This window comes from Palaemon carinicauda, chromosome 29 (assembly GCF_036898095.1).
Source record: "Palaemon carinicauda isolate YSFRI2023 chromosome 29, ASM3689809v2, whole genome shotgun sequence".
Classification (NCBI taxonomy): domain Eukaryota; kingdom Metazoa; phylum Arthropoda; class Malacostraca; order Decapoda; family Palaemonidae; genus Palaemon; species Palaemon carinicauda.
The window spans coordinates 69,382,029-69,399,021 of record NC_090753.1 but is presented as its reverse complement, the minus strand read 5'-3'; the positions used below and the strand labels follow the sequence as shown (position 1 = coordinate 69,399,021).

Genomic DNA, 16,993 nt, shown 5'->3' with positions numbered 1-16,993 from the left:
ATTGAATGATAGAAATGGCTGCATTGCATGTTTATTACTACAGTTTAGCCTGTTTATGAAAGAAAAGGTGACTTTTTGTAAGGCTTGGAACGGATTAGGCTATTTACATGTAAAACGCGACTCAGGATACGAAAGAATCAGCATACGAAACCGTATCCTGAACGGATTACTTTCGTATCCTGAGGCATCACTGTACTGTACTTTTGATTAAATCTATGCGTAATTAGAAAAGCACGATGAGAGTGCAGATCTCTGTCATGGCAGCTTATTTCTCAACCTTGACCTTCGACTTAGGACTTTCAAAACTAAATCATTTATATGTCTCAACATAACAATTAATCCCTGAAGGTTTCACTACCCTATGAGTAAAATTGTGGCCAGAAAGGTGTTTACAAACATACAAACAGTGGCAAAAATATAATCACCTCCCAACTTTGTTGTCAGAGGTAACAGTGACCACAATAATACAAAGCTTAAACTGCAATTGAAAAGTTTCACATGAGAAAACACAACCACCAATACATCTCTAGCAAACTCTAAACTTGGTATTGATAAAAAGCTATAACTGAATTAACCCTTTTACCCCCAAGGTAAGGTTAAATTTCAAGCACATTTTGCTATATACATATGTTTAAATTGCTTTAACAGCCTTAATTTTTGTCATATAATCAGGTTGGTCTCATTCTTTTGGAAAATGCCTGAAGTTTCTCATAAAGTTATCAAAAATATGCAAAAACATGTAAATAACAGTGTTTTGCAAGAACGTACTGGTACGTCCATTGGGGGTGAAAGGGTTAATAAATAAAAATAACAAAAGAAACTGTATCTCTCACCTGGAGGATCAACCCTTTCTACACGAGCCAAGTTCCCACACTCGAAGTTGGAGGTGAACGTGAACGGTCCGAGCGTGTTTTCCATTTTCACGAGGGGACGATCTTCCGTGAGAGCAAAAACCTGAGTAAACCGAGTTTGTGACGAGTCAGCTCCTCCTCTGGAAGCCGATGCTGTACAAGTACAAAGCTGTCTTAGATCATTATTTCCCCTTCGATGCTGTAAAGATAAAGAAAATTTGAATGTTATAAAAATACAGTAATGGTATTTTCATGGTAATACGTAACGAGATATATAATATTCAGAATCCTGTTATTATTACAAGCCCTAGGGCTCCAATGGGGAAAGAAGCCTAGTGAAGAAAAGAAATAAGAAAGTAGCAAGTAAACTATATATAAATAATGAATATAAAATATTATAAAACCTATTTCTATTTCTAGCACGCTCTCTTGCCTCTCTCACATCTATCCTCCGAAGCTCTGGGTGATAAGAGGATAGATGTGAGAGAGGCAAGAGAGCGTGCTAGAAATAAGAATGAATGGCGAGCGATTGTGACGCAGTTCCGGTAGGCCCTGCTGCTGCCTCCAATGCCTTAGATGACCGTAGAGGTAGCAGCAGTAGGGGATTCAGCATTATGAAGCTTCATCTGTGGTGGATAATGTGGGAGGTTGGGCTGTTGCACCCTAGCAGTACCAGCTGAACTCGGTTGAGTCCCTGGTTAGGCTGGAGGAACGTAGAGAGTAGAGGCCCCCTTTTTTGTTTTGTTTCATTTGTTGATGTCGGCTACCCCCCAAAATTGGGGGAAGTGCCTTGGTATATGTATGTATGTATTATAAAATCAGTAACAAAATATATGTCATATATAAACTATAAAAGGAGACATGTCAAACTCCTCAACAGAAGAGAATTTACAAAAAGTTTTATCTGTCCAATTAGGAAGATCATTCCACAATCTGGTCAAAGCTGGAATAAAACTTCAACAGTAGAATACTGTGTAGTATTGTGTCTTATGATGGAGAAGACATGACTATTAGAATTAACTGTATACATGGTATTATGAACACGATGGTACTGTCAGGGAAGATCTGAATGCTAAGGATGGTCAAAATTACAAAAAATCTTATGCAACATGCATATGCATAACGAACTAATTGAACGACGGCACCAGAGATTAATATCTGGATAAGGAATAAGAAATTTAACCCTTTTACCCCCGGGGTATTTGGAAATTTCCAACCCTTAACCCCCAAGGGGTTATTTTTTTCCCAGCACATTTTGCAGTGTATTTTTTTCAAATAGCTCTAACAGCCTTAATTTTTGTCATAGAGAGGTCAGGTTGGTCTCATTCTCTTGGAAAATGCCAGAATTTTCTCAAAAAATCATCAAAAAATATGAAAAACAAATATTTATAGCATTTTTTTGCAAGGACGTACTGGTACGTCCATGGGGGGTAAAGGGATGGCTTTTGTGAAACGTACCAATACGTCCTTTGGGGGTAAAAGGGTTAATAGACAGTAAGTTCCTGTCCATCAAATTAAGATGAGATTCAGCAGCTGATGACCAGACAGGAGAACAATACCCCAAACAAGGTAGAATGAAAGAATTAAAACACTTCTGAATAGATTGATCACCAGAATGAATGTGTTTCTCAAAAGTAAATTTGCTATCAAGAATAACATAAAATTTTCAGCCACACAGAATCCAAGAAACATTATCAATGCCGAGATTATGACGGTGAGGAGCCACTGTCCTCAACCTACTTGCAATCATACTCGGAGTTTTGTTAGGGCCAACTTCATGCCCGTAATTTGCACCATGCACTAATTTAGTTAGATCTCTATTAAGGGATTCAGCAATCCCCAGAGCTATATTCAGGAGATGGAACTGATGCAAAGAGTAGCATCATCTGCATATGCAAAGAGCAACATCATCTGCATATGCAACGAGCTTGTTTTCTAGGCCAAATCACATGTCAAGTGTATATAGTATGAAAAATAATGGCAAAAAACCACCAGATACCACATTCCTATACCCACTGTGGTGCCCATCAATAACAACTCTTTGCAATACCTGTATATTACTTAGAAATTCAATTAAAAAAGACCCACCCACTCCCAACTGTTGGAGTTTGAAAACCTATGGCCTCGGGATTAACCAGTCAAAGGCAGCACTAAAATCAAGGCCAATCATAAAAACTTCCTGACCACAATCAATGGATTTTTGTACAGCATTGGATATTGTAAGAAGGGCGTCACATACTACAAGGATTTTAAGAAAGCCAAATTGCAAACTAGGGAACAATCACCTTCACCAAACCTATTTGGACAGTATTTCTCTTTGGACCTTTCCTAAAATTGTCAACACTGAGGACCTTTCCTAAAATTGCTCACAGACTGGAATACCATTCAGCTAGTAGCCATCTGCGAACAGCTCGGATGATCAGCCGCAAATCAGACCAAATGGGAGAAGGGCGTAGGCATCCAGACGATCGCATGGGTTTGGATAGCATCCTCAAACACTTCCCATGAGTCTTGAATGGAAAAGCAGAACACCAGGAATTTCCTGTTTAGCTGTGTGACGAATAGGTCAATTCCCAGTAAGCCCCACAAGGCAAGAGGAATTTCCGCGATGCAAGGATACAGGAAACGTCCAGCCCCTGGCGACTGGATACAGTATGTGCTAATGTTCGGTTCGAGCAGAATCACTCACCTGCTTCCAGTGCAAAAGTGGTAACTGTAATATGGGCTCATAGTCACTTGACTGACCCCAAGGATACCAGTTAGTAGATGAGTATTGTCACTTAACCCCCCAAGGAGAGGATCTTCTACCAAACTGTATTCCCATGCAACTATTTTCTTCATTATCTTCTTCTCAAGAAAGTAATATATAAAGAAGAGAATGAAAGAAGGAGGAAGAAGATAAAGGATAAATTCTCCTTCCCCTTGCCAACCATTCTTCCTTCTTGTTACATAGAAAATCTTTATCTGGGTAACCAGTAAGGGCTGTGCATTCCCTCTGAGAGGGAAGTTGCAGAGCTTCCTTCGTTTCTACACAAACCAATACATTGCGAGTTTTGACACTCCAACAAAGGAATCCCCATCTTGGGAATGCAGTCGGTGGCAGGTGAGCCTACCCAATAAATAATTTTCACTACTGGTCACACTGGTAAGGGCAACACTCAGTGTAAATCGTTTAACTCCCTCCCGAGGCAGAGAATCTACCACAGAGCGAGACTATTAACACTCTTGAGTTCATCATCTTATGGATCGGAAGAATGAGGGCTGCTTACTGTTACATATTCGACAAAGGTACACACCACATGAGGTTTCTAAGGTATGTATCCTTATAGCCACAATATTCACTTCACCACATGCTTACATTACGGTATGCTTCGAACTTACTTGTGGTGGCCAATTTGGTAACGTCCCTGACTGATAAATGCCATACTGGGGTTCGAGTCTCGCTCAAACTCATTAGTTTCTCTGGTCACTGCAACCTCACCATCCTTGTGAGCTAAGGATAGGGGGTTTGGAGGAGCCTATAGTCATCAGCAGCCATTGCCTTGTCCTCCTTGGCCTTAGCTAGGGTGGAGAGAGGCTTCACCCCCAACTCGGACCATCGCCAAGTCGGACCCTTACTAACTCGGACCGTACCTCCACCAACTCGGACCATTATAACCAACTCGGACCACAATATACCACCTCGGACCACAGTAGTGTACCAACTCGGACCAGGTTGATAAGATTATAAATTAGAACAATTGGTAAAAATAAATTGAGAACAGTGAAAGTCACACATATTTATTATTAGGAGAGTTATTAAAAACATGCAAATGTAGAAGCAAAAGACAAAGTAAAATGTTCAATAAAACATATTCAAATTAATAATCATACATTCACAGCAATGAAATGGGAAACAGCTTTTAGAAGGCTTTTACCCGATCTATGACCTAGAGAAAACTCCTCCCACAGTACGACTAGTCTTCCATGTTGCTTAGCATACTTTGTCTTTTGGTGGCGCAACACTTTTCCATCATTTAAGAAATTTACATATAGTGGCACAAGCTTTGCTTCATTATACAAAAGAGATAGGAGAATGTAGAAATTAAGTTGACCTTTTCGTGATTTTCTGTTTAGTCTGTGGTGCCACCCTTCCACGTCGTTGTTTGTCCTGACACTCCTACCAAAAACACACCACGCTTTGGGTGGCCACAATGCCTCCTGCAACAATTTGTACTCAGATGATTTTCTAGTCGATATATCAATTTATATTTCTCCGTTCTTATAAAATGATTATCTGGTAATGGCAACTCAAAATTTACAATCGTCAATAGGATTAAGATAATTTAATTTAATAATATCAATATATAATTTAATTTAACAATATTTAGCTAAATTCTTAAATCGCACCTGTCGAGGTCGCACTGTGTTTAGGCACAGCAAACACTTGTCCATGGTAGGTTGCGCCTTCAGCTGTGTACAGATACGGGTATGAGTGCAGAATAGCCTAAAAAAAAACGGACTAGAGAAAAGACATAAACTAGTGTAGTTTGTTTTGGCTGTTAGGCATACTGTTTATTTTGGTTAGGCATACTATGTTTATTTTGGTTGTTACAGCTTTTGGTGGTAATTATGCAATTATCCTGTAAAACAAGCTTGAGACAAACACAGAGAGAGAGGGAGAGAGAGAGATAATGCGTTGAGAAACAAGCTCTCTCTCTCTCTCTCTCTCTCTCTCTCTCTCTCTCTCTCTCTCTCTCTCTCTCTCTCTCTCAAAAGGATATAGTCCGTTTTAATCTTTAATTCCCCATCTTTTAAAAGAGGACAAATTCCTTTTGTTTCCATAAATTTGGTTGTTACAGCTTTTGGTGGTAATTATGCAATTATCCTGTAAACTTTAGATTGCGTGTTTGCTCGATGGTCCGAGTTGGTTTACATGATGGTCCGACTTGGCATTTCCAAAGTTTTTGACGGTCCGAGATGGTCGAGATAATGGTCCGAGTTGGTATTTCAAAATGGTCCGAGTTGACCCTACCCCGGAGAGAGGCCCTGGTCTCTGATTATATGTATATATGGTCAGTCTCCAGGGCACTGTCCTGCTTGATAGGGCAATGTCACTGTTCCCTGGCCTCTGCCATTTATGAGCGGCCTTCAAACCTTTAAGAGCGCTCACAAAAGTAAAAAAAAAAAAAAAAAAAAAAAAGGGATTTTGACGAAGGAAAATTCTATTTCTGGAAAGAGGCCTGTGACGCCCGGTGAAAAGTCCTTCTTTGCACCTTTTCTAATATAATTCTTCCAAATATACTAGAGAAAGATAAAAGCATGGAATGCAGAGGTTACAACCCTCGCGCGAACACCTTGTAGGTGTCGTATATTTAACAAGGGCGTGCGAAAACCACTATTCACTGGCTGTCTTCCATTTAGATAATCCCTTCATCAATGGGGAGAGCCGTGATAGGCCCTAGAGAACACAGTTGGACTACCCCACCGACACCTACCACGCGCACTCTCTAGGACATCCTTCTGTTTTGGACTTGCCAGATAAGTCGGTAGTATGTTTAATGAATATAAGAAAAAAAATCCAACACTCTAAAGAAAGCAAGAAAACTCAACAGTGGCTATTTTGTAACAGACAGGTGGGAGGGCTTCCCACTCACGGCACCTGTCTTTAATCGACCACCTTGTTAGCAATTTAATATGCATTCCTGCACCACTGAAGAAAGATCCCTGTCCTAATGGATAGAAAATATGTATTTGCATTGAAATAAATTTAATTTGAATGTCTGAACTTTACCAAAATTTAATGTTTTTCGAATACATCAATTAGGTATATTTTTTTTCAGAATCTTCATCTCACGTTGGTTTTTATAATAAAAAAGTTGGCCATTAATGCTAAGAAAATTTTAATTAAAACTCCATGGTCTGAGTAAACGTACAACAATATCATAATCATATCTAAATTACCCTCATTATGCTAAAATAGCTTCCACAGAATAGAATACCTAATAAAAATTTACTTAAGGGCAGTTTTGTAATAATTAAAATAAAATTAGACTAACAAATAAAAACCATTTTACACAAAATTAGTATAATGATTATACTCCTCGCTTTAAACGAGACAAAGAATAATTCCTCAGACAAAGGAAAACTAAAACCTAAAAAATAAACGCAAGTAAAACCATGTGAAGCAACAGAAAATAAAAAATATTTTTCTGTAAAAATGTGGCCTTCCAACAAGAATCCTAGGATGAGGAACCTAATTAAAAGATGGGGTACAAAAGTTTAAAGGCCGCTCATGAATGGCAGATGTAAGGGACAGTAACATTGCTCTACAGACTGACCATATATATACATATGATCAGCGCCCACCCAAGCTAGGACAAAGGAGAGCCTGGCAATGGCTACTGATGACTCAGCAGATAGACTCCCCCAAACACCCCATCCTTAGCTCACAAGGATGTTAAGATTGCAGCAACCAAAGAAACTAACGAGTTTGAGCAGGACTCGAACCCCAGTCTGGCGTTCACCAGTCAGGGACGTTACCACATCGGCCACCAGAATTGATGTATAGGATGTATAGGATTCTTTCCTTAACTCCCAGTTATATCTCTTTAATCAAATCTACTAGAATAAGTGAGTCGGCAAAATGTTTTCATTTCTAGAATTAAAAATATTGTTTAGTTTCTTCCTGATAATATTTTTTTTTTGTTAAAATTCATCAATGCCTTTGAGCACAGTAGATAAATATAAAGCAGAGAGGCTTAATATTAAAGAAAATAACTGATTTCTCACAAAATGTTATTTTTATTAATAAAATAAATTTTTGAATATACTTACCCGATAATCATGTAGCTGTCAACTCCGTTGCCCGACAGAATTCTATGGAGGGATACGCCAGCTATCACAATACTAGAAGGGGGTGTATTTACCAGCGCCACCTGTGGCCAGGTACTCAAGTACTTCTTGTTGACACCTCCTCAATTATTCCTCGGTCCACTGGTTCTCTATGGGGAGGAAGGGAGGGTCGATTAAATCATGATTATCGGGTAAGTATATTCAAAAATTTATTTCATTAATAAAAATAACATTTTTCAATATTAAACTTACCCGATAATCATGTAGCTGATTCACACCCAGGGGGGTGGGTGAAAAACCAGTGTACAAGACTAAAGGATAGCTAAGTATCCCGTATTTCATATAATCAGTTATCCACAATAACAATGAAATAATAAGTACCTGGTAAGGAAGTCGACTTGAACCGTTACTCTGCCTTTAATAAGATCGTCTTCCTTACTGAGCGCAGCGTTCCTCTTGGGAGGCTGAATCAACTCAAAGGTGCTAAAGTATACAGGGCTGCAACCCATACTAAAGGACCTCATCACAACCTTTAACCTTGGCGCTTCTCAAGAAAGAATTGACCACCCGCCAAATCAACAAGGATGTGGAAGGCTTCTTAGCCGACCGTACAACCCATAAAAAGTATTCAAGAGAAAGGTTAAAAAGTTATGGGATTATGGGAATGTAGTGGCTGAGCCCTCGCCTACTACTGCATTCGTTGCTACGAATGGACCCAGGGTGTAGCAGTACTCGTAAAGAGACTGGACATCTTTGAGATAGAATGATGCGAACACTGACTTGCTTCTCCAATAGGTTGCATCCATAACACTCTGCAGAGAACGGTTCTGTTTGAAGGCCACTGAAGTAGCCACAGCTCTCACTTCATGTGTCCTTACCTTCAGCAAAGCAAGGTCTTCTTCCTTCAGATGAGAATTTGCTTCTCTAATCAGAAGCCTGATGTAGTAAGAAACTGAGTTCTTAGACATTGGTAGAGAAGGCTTCTTGATAGCACACCATAAGGCTTCTGATTGTCCTCGTAATGGTTTTGACCTTCTTAGATAGTACTTAAGAGCTCTAACTGGGCAAAGTACTCTCTCCAGTTCGTTCCCCACCATGTTGGACAGGCTTGGGATCTCGAACGACTTAGGCCAAGGACGGGAAGGAAGCTCGTTTTTAGCCAAAAAACCGAGCTGCAAGGAACATGTAGCCGTTTCAGATGTGAAAAACTATGTTTCTGCTGAAGGCGTGGATCTCACTTACTCTTTTACCTGTTGCTAAGCACACGAGGAAAAGAGTTTTTAATGTGAGGTCCTTAAAAGAGGCTGATTGGAGCGGTTCAAATCCTGATGACATTAGGAACCTTAGGACCACGTCTAGATTCCAGCCTGGAGTGGACAACCGACGTTCCTTTGAGGTCTCAAAAGACCTAAGGAGGTCCTGTAGATCTTTGTTGGAGGAAAGATCCAAGCCTCTGTGGCGGAAAACCGCTGCCAACATACTTCTGTAACCCTTGATCGTAGGAGCTGATAGGGATCTTACGTTCCTTAGATGTAACAGGAAGTCAGCAATCTGGGTTACAGTGGTACTGGTTGAGGAAACTGCATTGGCCTTGCACCAGCTTCGGAAGACTTCCCATTAAGACTGATAGACTCTGAGAGTGGATGTCGTCCTTGCTCTGGCAATCGCTCTGGCTGCCTCCTTCGAAAAGCCTCTAGCTCTTGAGAGTCTTTCGATAGTCTGAAGGCAGTCAGACGAAGAGCGTGGAGGTTTGGGTGTACCTTCTTTACGTGAGGTTGACGCAGAAGGTCCACTCTAGGAGGAAGAGTCCTGGGAACGTCGACCAGCCATTGCAGTACCTCGGTGAACCATTCTCTCGCGGGCCAGAGGGGAGCAACCAACGTCAGCCGTGTCCCTTTGTGAGAGGCGAACTTCTCAAGTACCCTGTTGACAATCTTGAACGGCGGGAATGCATACAGGTCGAGATGGGACCAATCCAGCAGAAAGGCATCCACGCGAACTGCTGCTGGGTCTACAAGAGGAGCCTCTTGGTCATCGAGGTAGCGAATAGATCTATGGTTGGCTGACCCCACAGGGCCCAAAGTCTGCTGCAAACATTCTTGTGAAGGGTCCACTCTGTGGGGAAGACCTGACCCTTCCGGCTGAGGCGATCTGCCATGACATTCATATCGCCCTGAATGAGCCTCGTTACCAGCGTGAGCTTTCGATCTTTTGACCAAATGAGGAGGTCCCTTGCGATCTCGAACAACTTCCTCGAATGAGTCCCTCCCTGCTTGGAGATGTAAGCCAAGGCTGTGGTGTAGTCGGAGTTCACCTCCACCACCTTGTTAAGCTGGAGGGACTTGAAGTTTATCAAGGCCAGATGAACTGCCAACAACTCCTTGCAATAGATGTGAAGTGTCCTTTGCTCCTGATTCCATGTTCCCGAGCATTCCTGTCCGTCCAGTGTCGCACCCCAGCCCGTGTCCGATGCGTCCGAGAAGAGACGGTGGTCGGGGGTCTGAACAGCCAATGGTAGACCTTCCTTGAGAAGAATGCTGTTCTTCCACCACGTTAGAGTAGACCTCATCTCTTCGGAAACAGGAACTGAGCCCGTCTCTAGCGTCATGTCCTTTATCCAGTGAGCAGCTAGATGATACTGAAGGGGGCGGAGGTGGAGTCTCCCTAACTCGATGAACAGGGCCAGCGATGAAAGTGTCCCTGTTAGACTCATCCACTGCCTGACTAAGCATCGGTTCCTTCTCAGCATGCTCTGGATGCATTCTAGGGCTTGGAAGATCCTTGGGGCCGACGGACAAGTCCGAAAAGCTCGACTCTGAAGATCCATACCCAAGGAGACAATGGTCTGGGATGGAACGAGCTGAGACTCCTCAAAATTGACCAGGAGGCCCAGTTCCTTGGTCAGATCCATAGTCCATTTGAAAATCTCCAGACAGCGACGACTTGTGGGAGCTCTTAAAAGCCAGTCGTCTGACGGAGCCGGACACAAGATCATGATACTGCTGCACAGTCTGTAAACTGTCAATCATGGGCAAGCGAGGAAGTACAGTGACAACCCGAATCTGTCTAGACTGTCTGGGTCGTACAGACAACTCCTTAACGGGTTGCTGAGGTTGCCGCACTGCGTCACAACAAGTCCCTTCTGTTGGTTGTTGAACGTCTTCCCCGTGACACATTGACTCCGTAAACAAAAAATCCTCTAACAAGGACTAAGCTTGGACTGCATGTCATGAAACACAGCTCAAGGTCTATGGGAGCAGGTGTGGTAACAGACGGGATTAGCGGCTGAAGTGGAACCATTACCTTCCCTGTAAGCATGTTATGCTTAAATAAAAGTCCATAAGAGGTTATGCAGCTAAAGGCTCCCTCCAAATGACAGAGTCCTCAAGGGAATATCAGAAGGAGGGAGAAAAGAACTTTCTCATCTACAGGGACCTTATCCTAGAAAAGCTAAGTTCTCTGAGTGAGGGTTCACTGGTGCAAAAGCAGCAGACTAGAAGGCAACGTTATGAAACTGCTTGACAGTCTAGTGAGTTGGCAACAACCCAAGATGTGTTGAGAAGCATGCGGTAAGGTATGCAGAGCATGATGTATGCAGAGTATGCTGTATGCAGAGCATGCTGTATGTAGAGCATGTTGTATGCAGAGCATGCTGAATGCAGAGCATGCTGTATGCAGAGCATGTTGTATGCAGAGCATGCTGAATGCAGAGCATGCTGTATGCTGAGCATGTAGTAAGCAGAGCCTGCTGTAAGGAAAGCAGAGCGTGTGCATGGCGTTTAACATTTCTCAGAAATTCCATGACCAGTGCTAGAGTGCTTTATGCATGCTTGCATGGGGTTTAAACCATGGTATGAAAATGGAGGTAAAGTATGCTGAACAGCAGAGTCAGAACGAGCTGGAACAACAATAGTTGTGGTTTCCTCTTCAAGACTCCGATGAGGGAACACCTGAGGCTCAGTCTGCAAAGGCTGAATAAAAGACAAGCAGAAGGAAGGCGCATGGGTGGAGGAGGCTGACTCCTAGCATGAGTGGTTGAACCCAAGGGTTGCGCTTGCTGAGCGGTTGGCGGAAGCGGAGTAGCAAGTTCCAGTTCCTGTGGTGTGAGCGGAGCGCGATGAGGAAGAGGCTGCGCAGAACAAGGTAAATGTCTCGCAAGCTGAGGCTCCTGAGGCGCAAGGCTAAGGTGTTGTGGTGCTTGCCTTGTGGAGGGTTGAGCTCGCTGCAGCGAGAGCTGAGGAGACTGACTCATGGACGGGAGAGGTTGTTGTACCTCAACCGAGTGTTGCATCACTGGTGGAGCAGCAAGTGGAGGCGGAGGAAGAGAGGTATAATCCTCCTGATCCCAATGTAAAGGTTGCCTTAAGGAAGGCGGAGGCTGAACACCACAGGGAACAGCAAACTCAGCACGTGGCTCAACATCGTACGCCTGGCAGGTGGAACTGCTGGCAGGTGGTACTGCGATCAGGCGGAGCGAGTGTAGGTGGAGGGAGTGTAGGCGGAGGCGGAGGAGCAACACTCTCAGCCCGACACTCACGCATCAAGTCCGAAAGCTGTGCTTGCATGGACTGTAGTAGAGTCCACAACATCGTACGCCTGGCAGATGGTACTGCTATCAGGCGGAGCGAGTGTAGGTGGAGGGAGTGTAGGCGGAGGCGGAGGAGCAACACTCTCAGCCCGACACTCACGCATCAAGTCCGAAAGCTGTGCTTGCATGGACTGTAGTAGAGTTCACAACATCGTACGCCTGGCAGGTGGTACTGTGATCAGGCGGAGCGATCATAGGCGGAGGCGCAGGCGCAACACTCTCAGCCCGACACTCACGCATCAAGACCGAAAGTTGTGACTGTATGGACTGCAGTAGAGTTAACTTGGGGTCGGCAGACACTAAGTTCTGCTGAGGTAAAGCCTTAACAGCAGAGATCTGTTGTGGCAGAACCTTACTCCTCTTAGGCGGAGTGTAATCAACTGATGACTGAGGAGAGTCAGAGCTAACCCAATGACTGCATTCGGGTTGTGAACTTTAACTTCGTACGTCTGGCATAGGTCTGGACTTAACGTTTAAGAGGTCTTGAGACCTGAGACCAGCGTTACTCTGCCTTTATTTTCTCCCCTAATCTCTTCTGCAGACGAGCAAAATAAGGGCTCAATCGTCTGCGGGTGGGAGTGACGGTCTCGGTAAGACACGCCCACAACCACCGAGAATACTTCTGTGCGCCGATCAAGGCCTGCTGAACCCTTATGCCCTTCGACATTGCTTCTCCCCTGGGCTTGGGAGCTTGCAAGAGGTCCCGGACTGGGAGGACGACTGGCGCGCACAAAAGTACCCTCACGCACTAATCACTTATCACTTTGATTTCTGTTTGCACTTATTTCACTGAACTCGAAACTTTAAGTGGTTTGTACCTGAAATACGCAATTCTATCCTTTCTCAAAGTTAGTAATTGCGAAAACAGAATTACAATGTAACAGAAAAATCTAATGAAAGATAATTCAGTGGTTGGAAAGAGACTAAACACTAGATCACTCTAGAAACGTTTAGTTTCTTCCCCTAAAGAGACTAGGGAGAAGAGCAGAAACGATAACGACGTGCTCGTACGCCTGGCAGGCTTGAATGAAACGTTTATCCTCTTTCTCCCTCCGTCTCTATCTCTCTCTCTCTCTCTCTCTTGACTTAGAACCTGAGAGAAGAGCCCAATCATATATATCGTTAAAACATATTATTGTTAAAGGAAAAAACTGAAAAGTTCCTTTATTAGGATCAAAACCATTAAGTTAAGAAAGAATGAACAAAACGCTAGACACGGTTACTCTTACTGCAACGTGAAACCGTGAACATTCTTTCTCTATCGTAACGATAGAGTGCAAGTTGAACGTTCTGAACGTCAACAACTGCAGAGACAAAACAAAACGTTAGTTCAACTTTGAAAACAGTACGAGACTGTCAAAGAAAATCTTTCAAACTCTGTGGCGGAAATAGCATAATATGTTAACAGGTAAAACCGAAATGACGGGCTCAAAGTTTATTAACTTCGGTAAAAGACCGCCTACTATTAGGAAGGTCGAATATAAACAAATATAAAAATTAATTTTAATGAGTTTATAATAAAAGGAAGTTAATCGAAGAGGCCTATAAGAGGCGGAGAGATATAAAATAAATCTATAACTTTTGTTAAGCAAAATTAAGAAAGAGAGTCTATACTCTCTTAGACACCAACACTTCCGTCTAAGGGAAGGGTCGGCCATTGAAAGGTGAACGAGAGTTCATACTCTCTCGTCACCATAATTAATCAAATTAATTCCAAAAGCTAACTAAGCTAATATAGAAGTTTCCAGTAAAGCGACAGCCGAAATCAAAGAGAAATACTTCACCAAAGTCGTGAAAATACTCCAAGAACATAAGCGTATCCCAGAACGTCTTGCCGGAAGCACGACAGAGGAATAATTGAGGAGGTGTCAACAAGAAGTACTTGAGTACCTGGCCACAGGTGGCGCTGGTAAATACACCCCCTTCTAGTATTGTGATAGCTGGCGTATCCCTCCATAGAATTCTGTCGGGCAACGGAGTTGACAGCTACATGATTATCGGGTAAGTTTAATATTGAAAAATTTATATATATACATATAAAACCATGTATATTTAATGCAATCTTCCCTACATCTTACACACTCTACCTTATATATATTTGGAACGATAAGCTTAAATGGAAAAGTGAAAAATGTAAAATACTCAAGCTAGCGCAGTATTTGGATAGATAATTCACATTTATTGAGTCGGCTGACAAGGACTGTACACATTGCCTATGCATATATTACAGAATCACATAAATACATTTGCAAACTCCTAGAACCTTTGTCAAATTACTTGACGAAAATCATCATGTAGAGGTCTTTGACCTAAGAAATATGTTATTTATAAAAAAAATACATTAATCATAATTTTATGATAATTGCAAACAATGTTTAACTTAATAATTTTATGATAATTGCAAACTATGTTTAATTTAATAATTTTATGATAATTGCAAACTATGTTTAACTTAATAATTTTATGATAATTGCAAACAATGTTTAACTTAATAATTTTATGATAATTGCAAACAATGTTTAACTTAAAGTCCAAAAATTATATTCATTTGAGGACAAAGCTTTGTTGTACAGGGGAAAATCTTACAGAATCACAACTCCTAGAACCTTTGTCAAATTACTTGACAAAAATCATCATGTAGAGGTCTTTGACCTAGGAAATATGTTTATAAAAAATACATTTATGATAATTTTATGATAATTGCAAACAATGTTTAACTTAAAAGTCCAAAAAATATATTCATTTGAGGACAAAGCCTTGTCATATAGGGAAAAATCTTACAAAATCCCAAAATTGCATTTGGAAACTCCTAGAACCTTTGTCAAATGACTTGACGAAAATCCTCATTTAGAGGTCTTTGACCTAGAAAATATATTAATTATAAAAAATACATTGATAATTCCAATGTGTAACTTAATTGAATATAAAAAAAATTCCACAAATAATTTATAATAATTCCAACTAGAATGCTAATTTAGAATAAAAAAATGGTATTCATTTGAGGACAAAGCCTTGTCGTACAGGGGGAAAATCTTACAGGTAGTAGGTTGGGCACAAGCATAGTAAATTAAGTCTTGCATTGAGACCCTTTAAAGCTTCCAATTTCGGCCGAAATTGAGACCCTAAAGCTTCAAATTTCGGCCGAAATTGAGACCCTTAAAAGCTTCCAATTTCAGTCAAAATTTAGACCCTTTAAAGCTTCCAATTTCAGCCAAAATTGAGACCCTTTAAAGCTTCCAATTTCGGCCAAAATTGAGACCCTTTAAAGCTTTCAATTTCGGCCAAAATTGAGACCCTTTAAAGCTTTCAATTTCGCCCAAAATTGAGACCCTTTAAAGCTTTCAATTTCGGCCAAAATTGAGACCCTTTAGAGCTTCCAATCTCAGTCAAAATTGTGACCCTTTAAAGCTTCCAATTCCAGCCAAAATTGAGACCCTGTAAAGCTTCTAATTTCGGCCGAAATTGAGACCCTTTAAAGCTTCCAATTCCAGCCAAAATTGAGACCCTTTGAAGCTTCCAATTTCGGCCAAAATTGAGACCCCTTAAAGCTTCCAATTTCGGCCGAAATTGAGACCCTTTGAAGCTTCCAATTTCGGCCAAAATTGAGACCCTTTAAAGCTTCCAATTTCGGCCAAAATTGAGACCCTTTAAAGCTTCCAATTTCGGCCAAAATTGAGACCCTGTAAAGCTTCCAATTTCAGCCAAAATTGAGACCCTTTAAAGCTTTCAATTTCGGCCAAATTTGAGACCCTTTAAAGCTTCCAATTCCAGCCAAAATTGAGACCCTTTAAAGCTTCCAATTTCGCCCAAAATGTGTCAATTTCAATCATCATCCTACGAAGGTTATACTAACACCCTTTCGAGACAAGTGATCAGGGATTTGCCTCAGTTCAGTGAATACAGGGAAAAACATCAGCTGATATCAGCTGTCGTCTCCTAATGTCAACAAATCAGCTGCAGAAAGTAAACAGATGACGTTCCATTACATTAAAGTGTTCTTACCCATAATTTAGCGATTTTCCTCTTCTTTCCGATGGGTTAAAGTTGCATAGAGGTTTGAAGACTTTTTCTGACGTGTTTTTAATCCATTTCTCGAGGTATAATTGCGTTAAAAGTGTAAAATAAAGACGACAAAGTGTCGTAACTGGAGGTAAACAGACAGACGACTGTGGTTCCTGAATTTTCCGCGAGGGGGCAGCAGAGTTCGGCTTGGCTTTTCCTTCGTTTTTTCCTTTTCTTAATACTTAAATATACGTTTCTTTTTTATTTGAAAAATGAAACGCGTATTTTTATGCTTATTATATAATTCAGTTGAATTCTATGTCAACTAATAGTAGCTTTATTCAGTATATTTGATAATTCCGCTAAAATATGTCATAGAAAATGGACAAAGTTCGTTTTCTGTTATAAATTAGTTATTATTTTATGGGAGACTATTGTGTTTTATCATATTGATATATAATCCAATATTTAAGTTATCCAGAATATATTACCCGAGTGGTGTAATGATATTCAATATGTTTATGTTTTGATACATATTCTAATGCGTTTATAAATACATTCTTATAATATGAAAGCGCAGATATTTCATTCTGTTTCCAGATTGTATTTTTTTCTGGGTCAACAAGTGTAAATATATGAATTTCAGTTTATTTATGGGAGCAGTTGATTCACTAAATCAAGTTAAGAGTAAGATAGAAAAGTATAGGATGCACAAATC

General features: G+C 41.1%; 1 protein-coding gene across 1 annotated transcript in view; it reads right to left on the bottom strand.

Annotated features, from left to right (window-relative positions):
- Window positions 1-16,436, bottom strand: part of LOC137622227 (cytosolic carboxypeptidase-like protein 5) — a 48,778-nt gene extending 32,342 nt beyond the window's left edge. The window contains exons 1-2 of the mRNA XM_068352722.1: window positions 16,276-16,436; window positions 834-1,050 (exon numbers count right to left, since the gene is read on the bottom strand). Of these exons, the coding sequence (XP_068208823.1) occupies window positions 834-918 (85 nt within the window). The 5' untranslated portion in view covers window positions 919-1,050; window positions 16,276-16,436. The remainder of the gene's footprint in view (window positions 1-833; window positions 1,051-16,275) is intronic.
- Window positions 16,437-16,993: the final 557 nt, after the last annotated feature.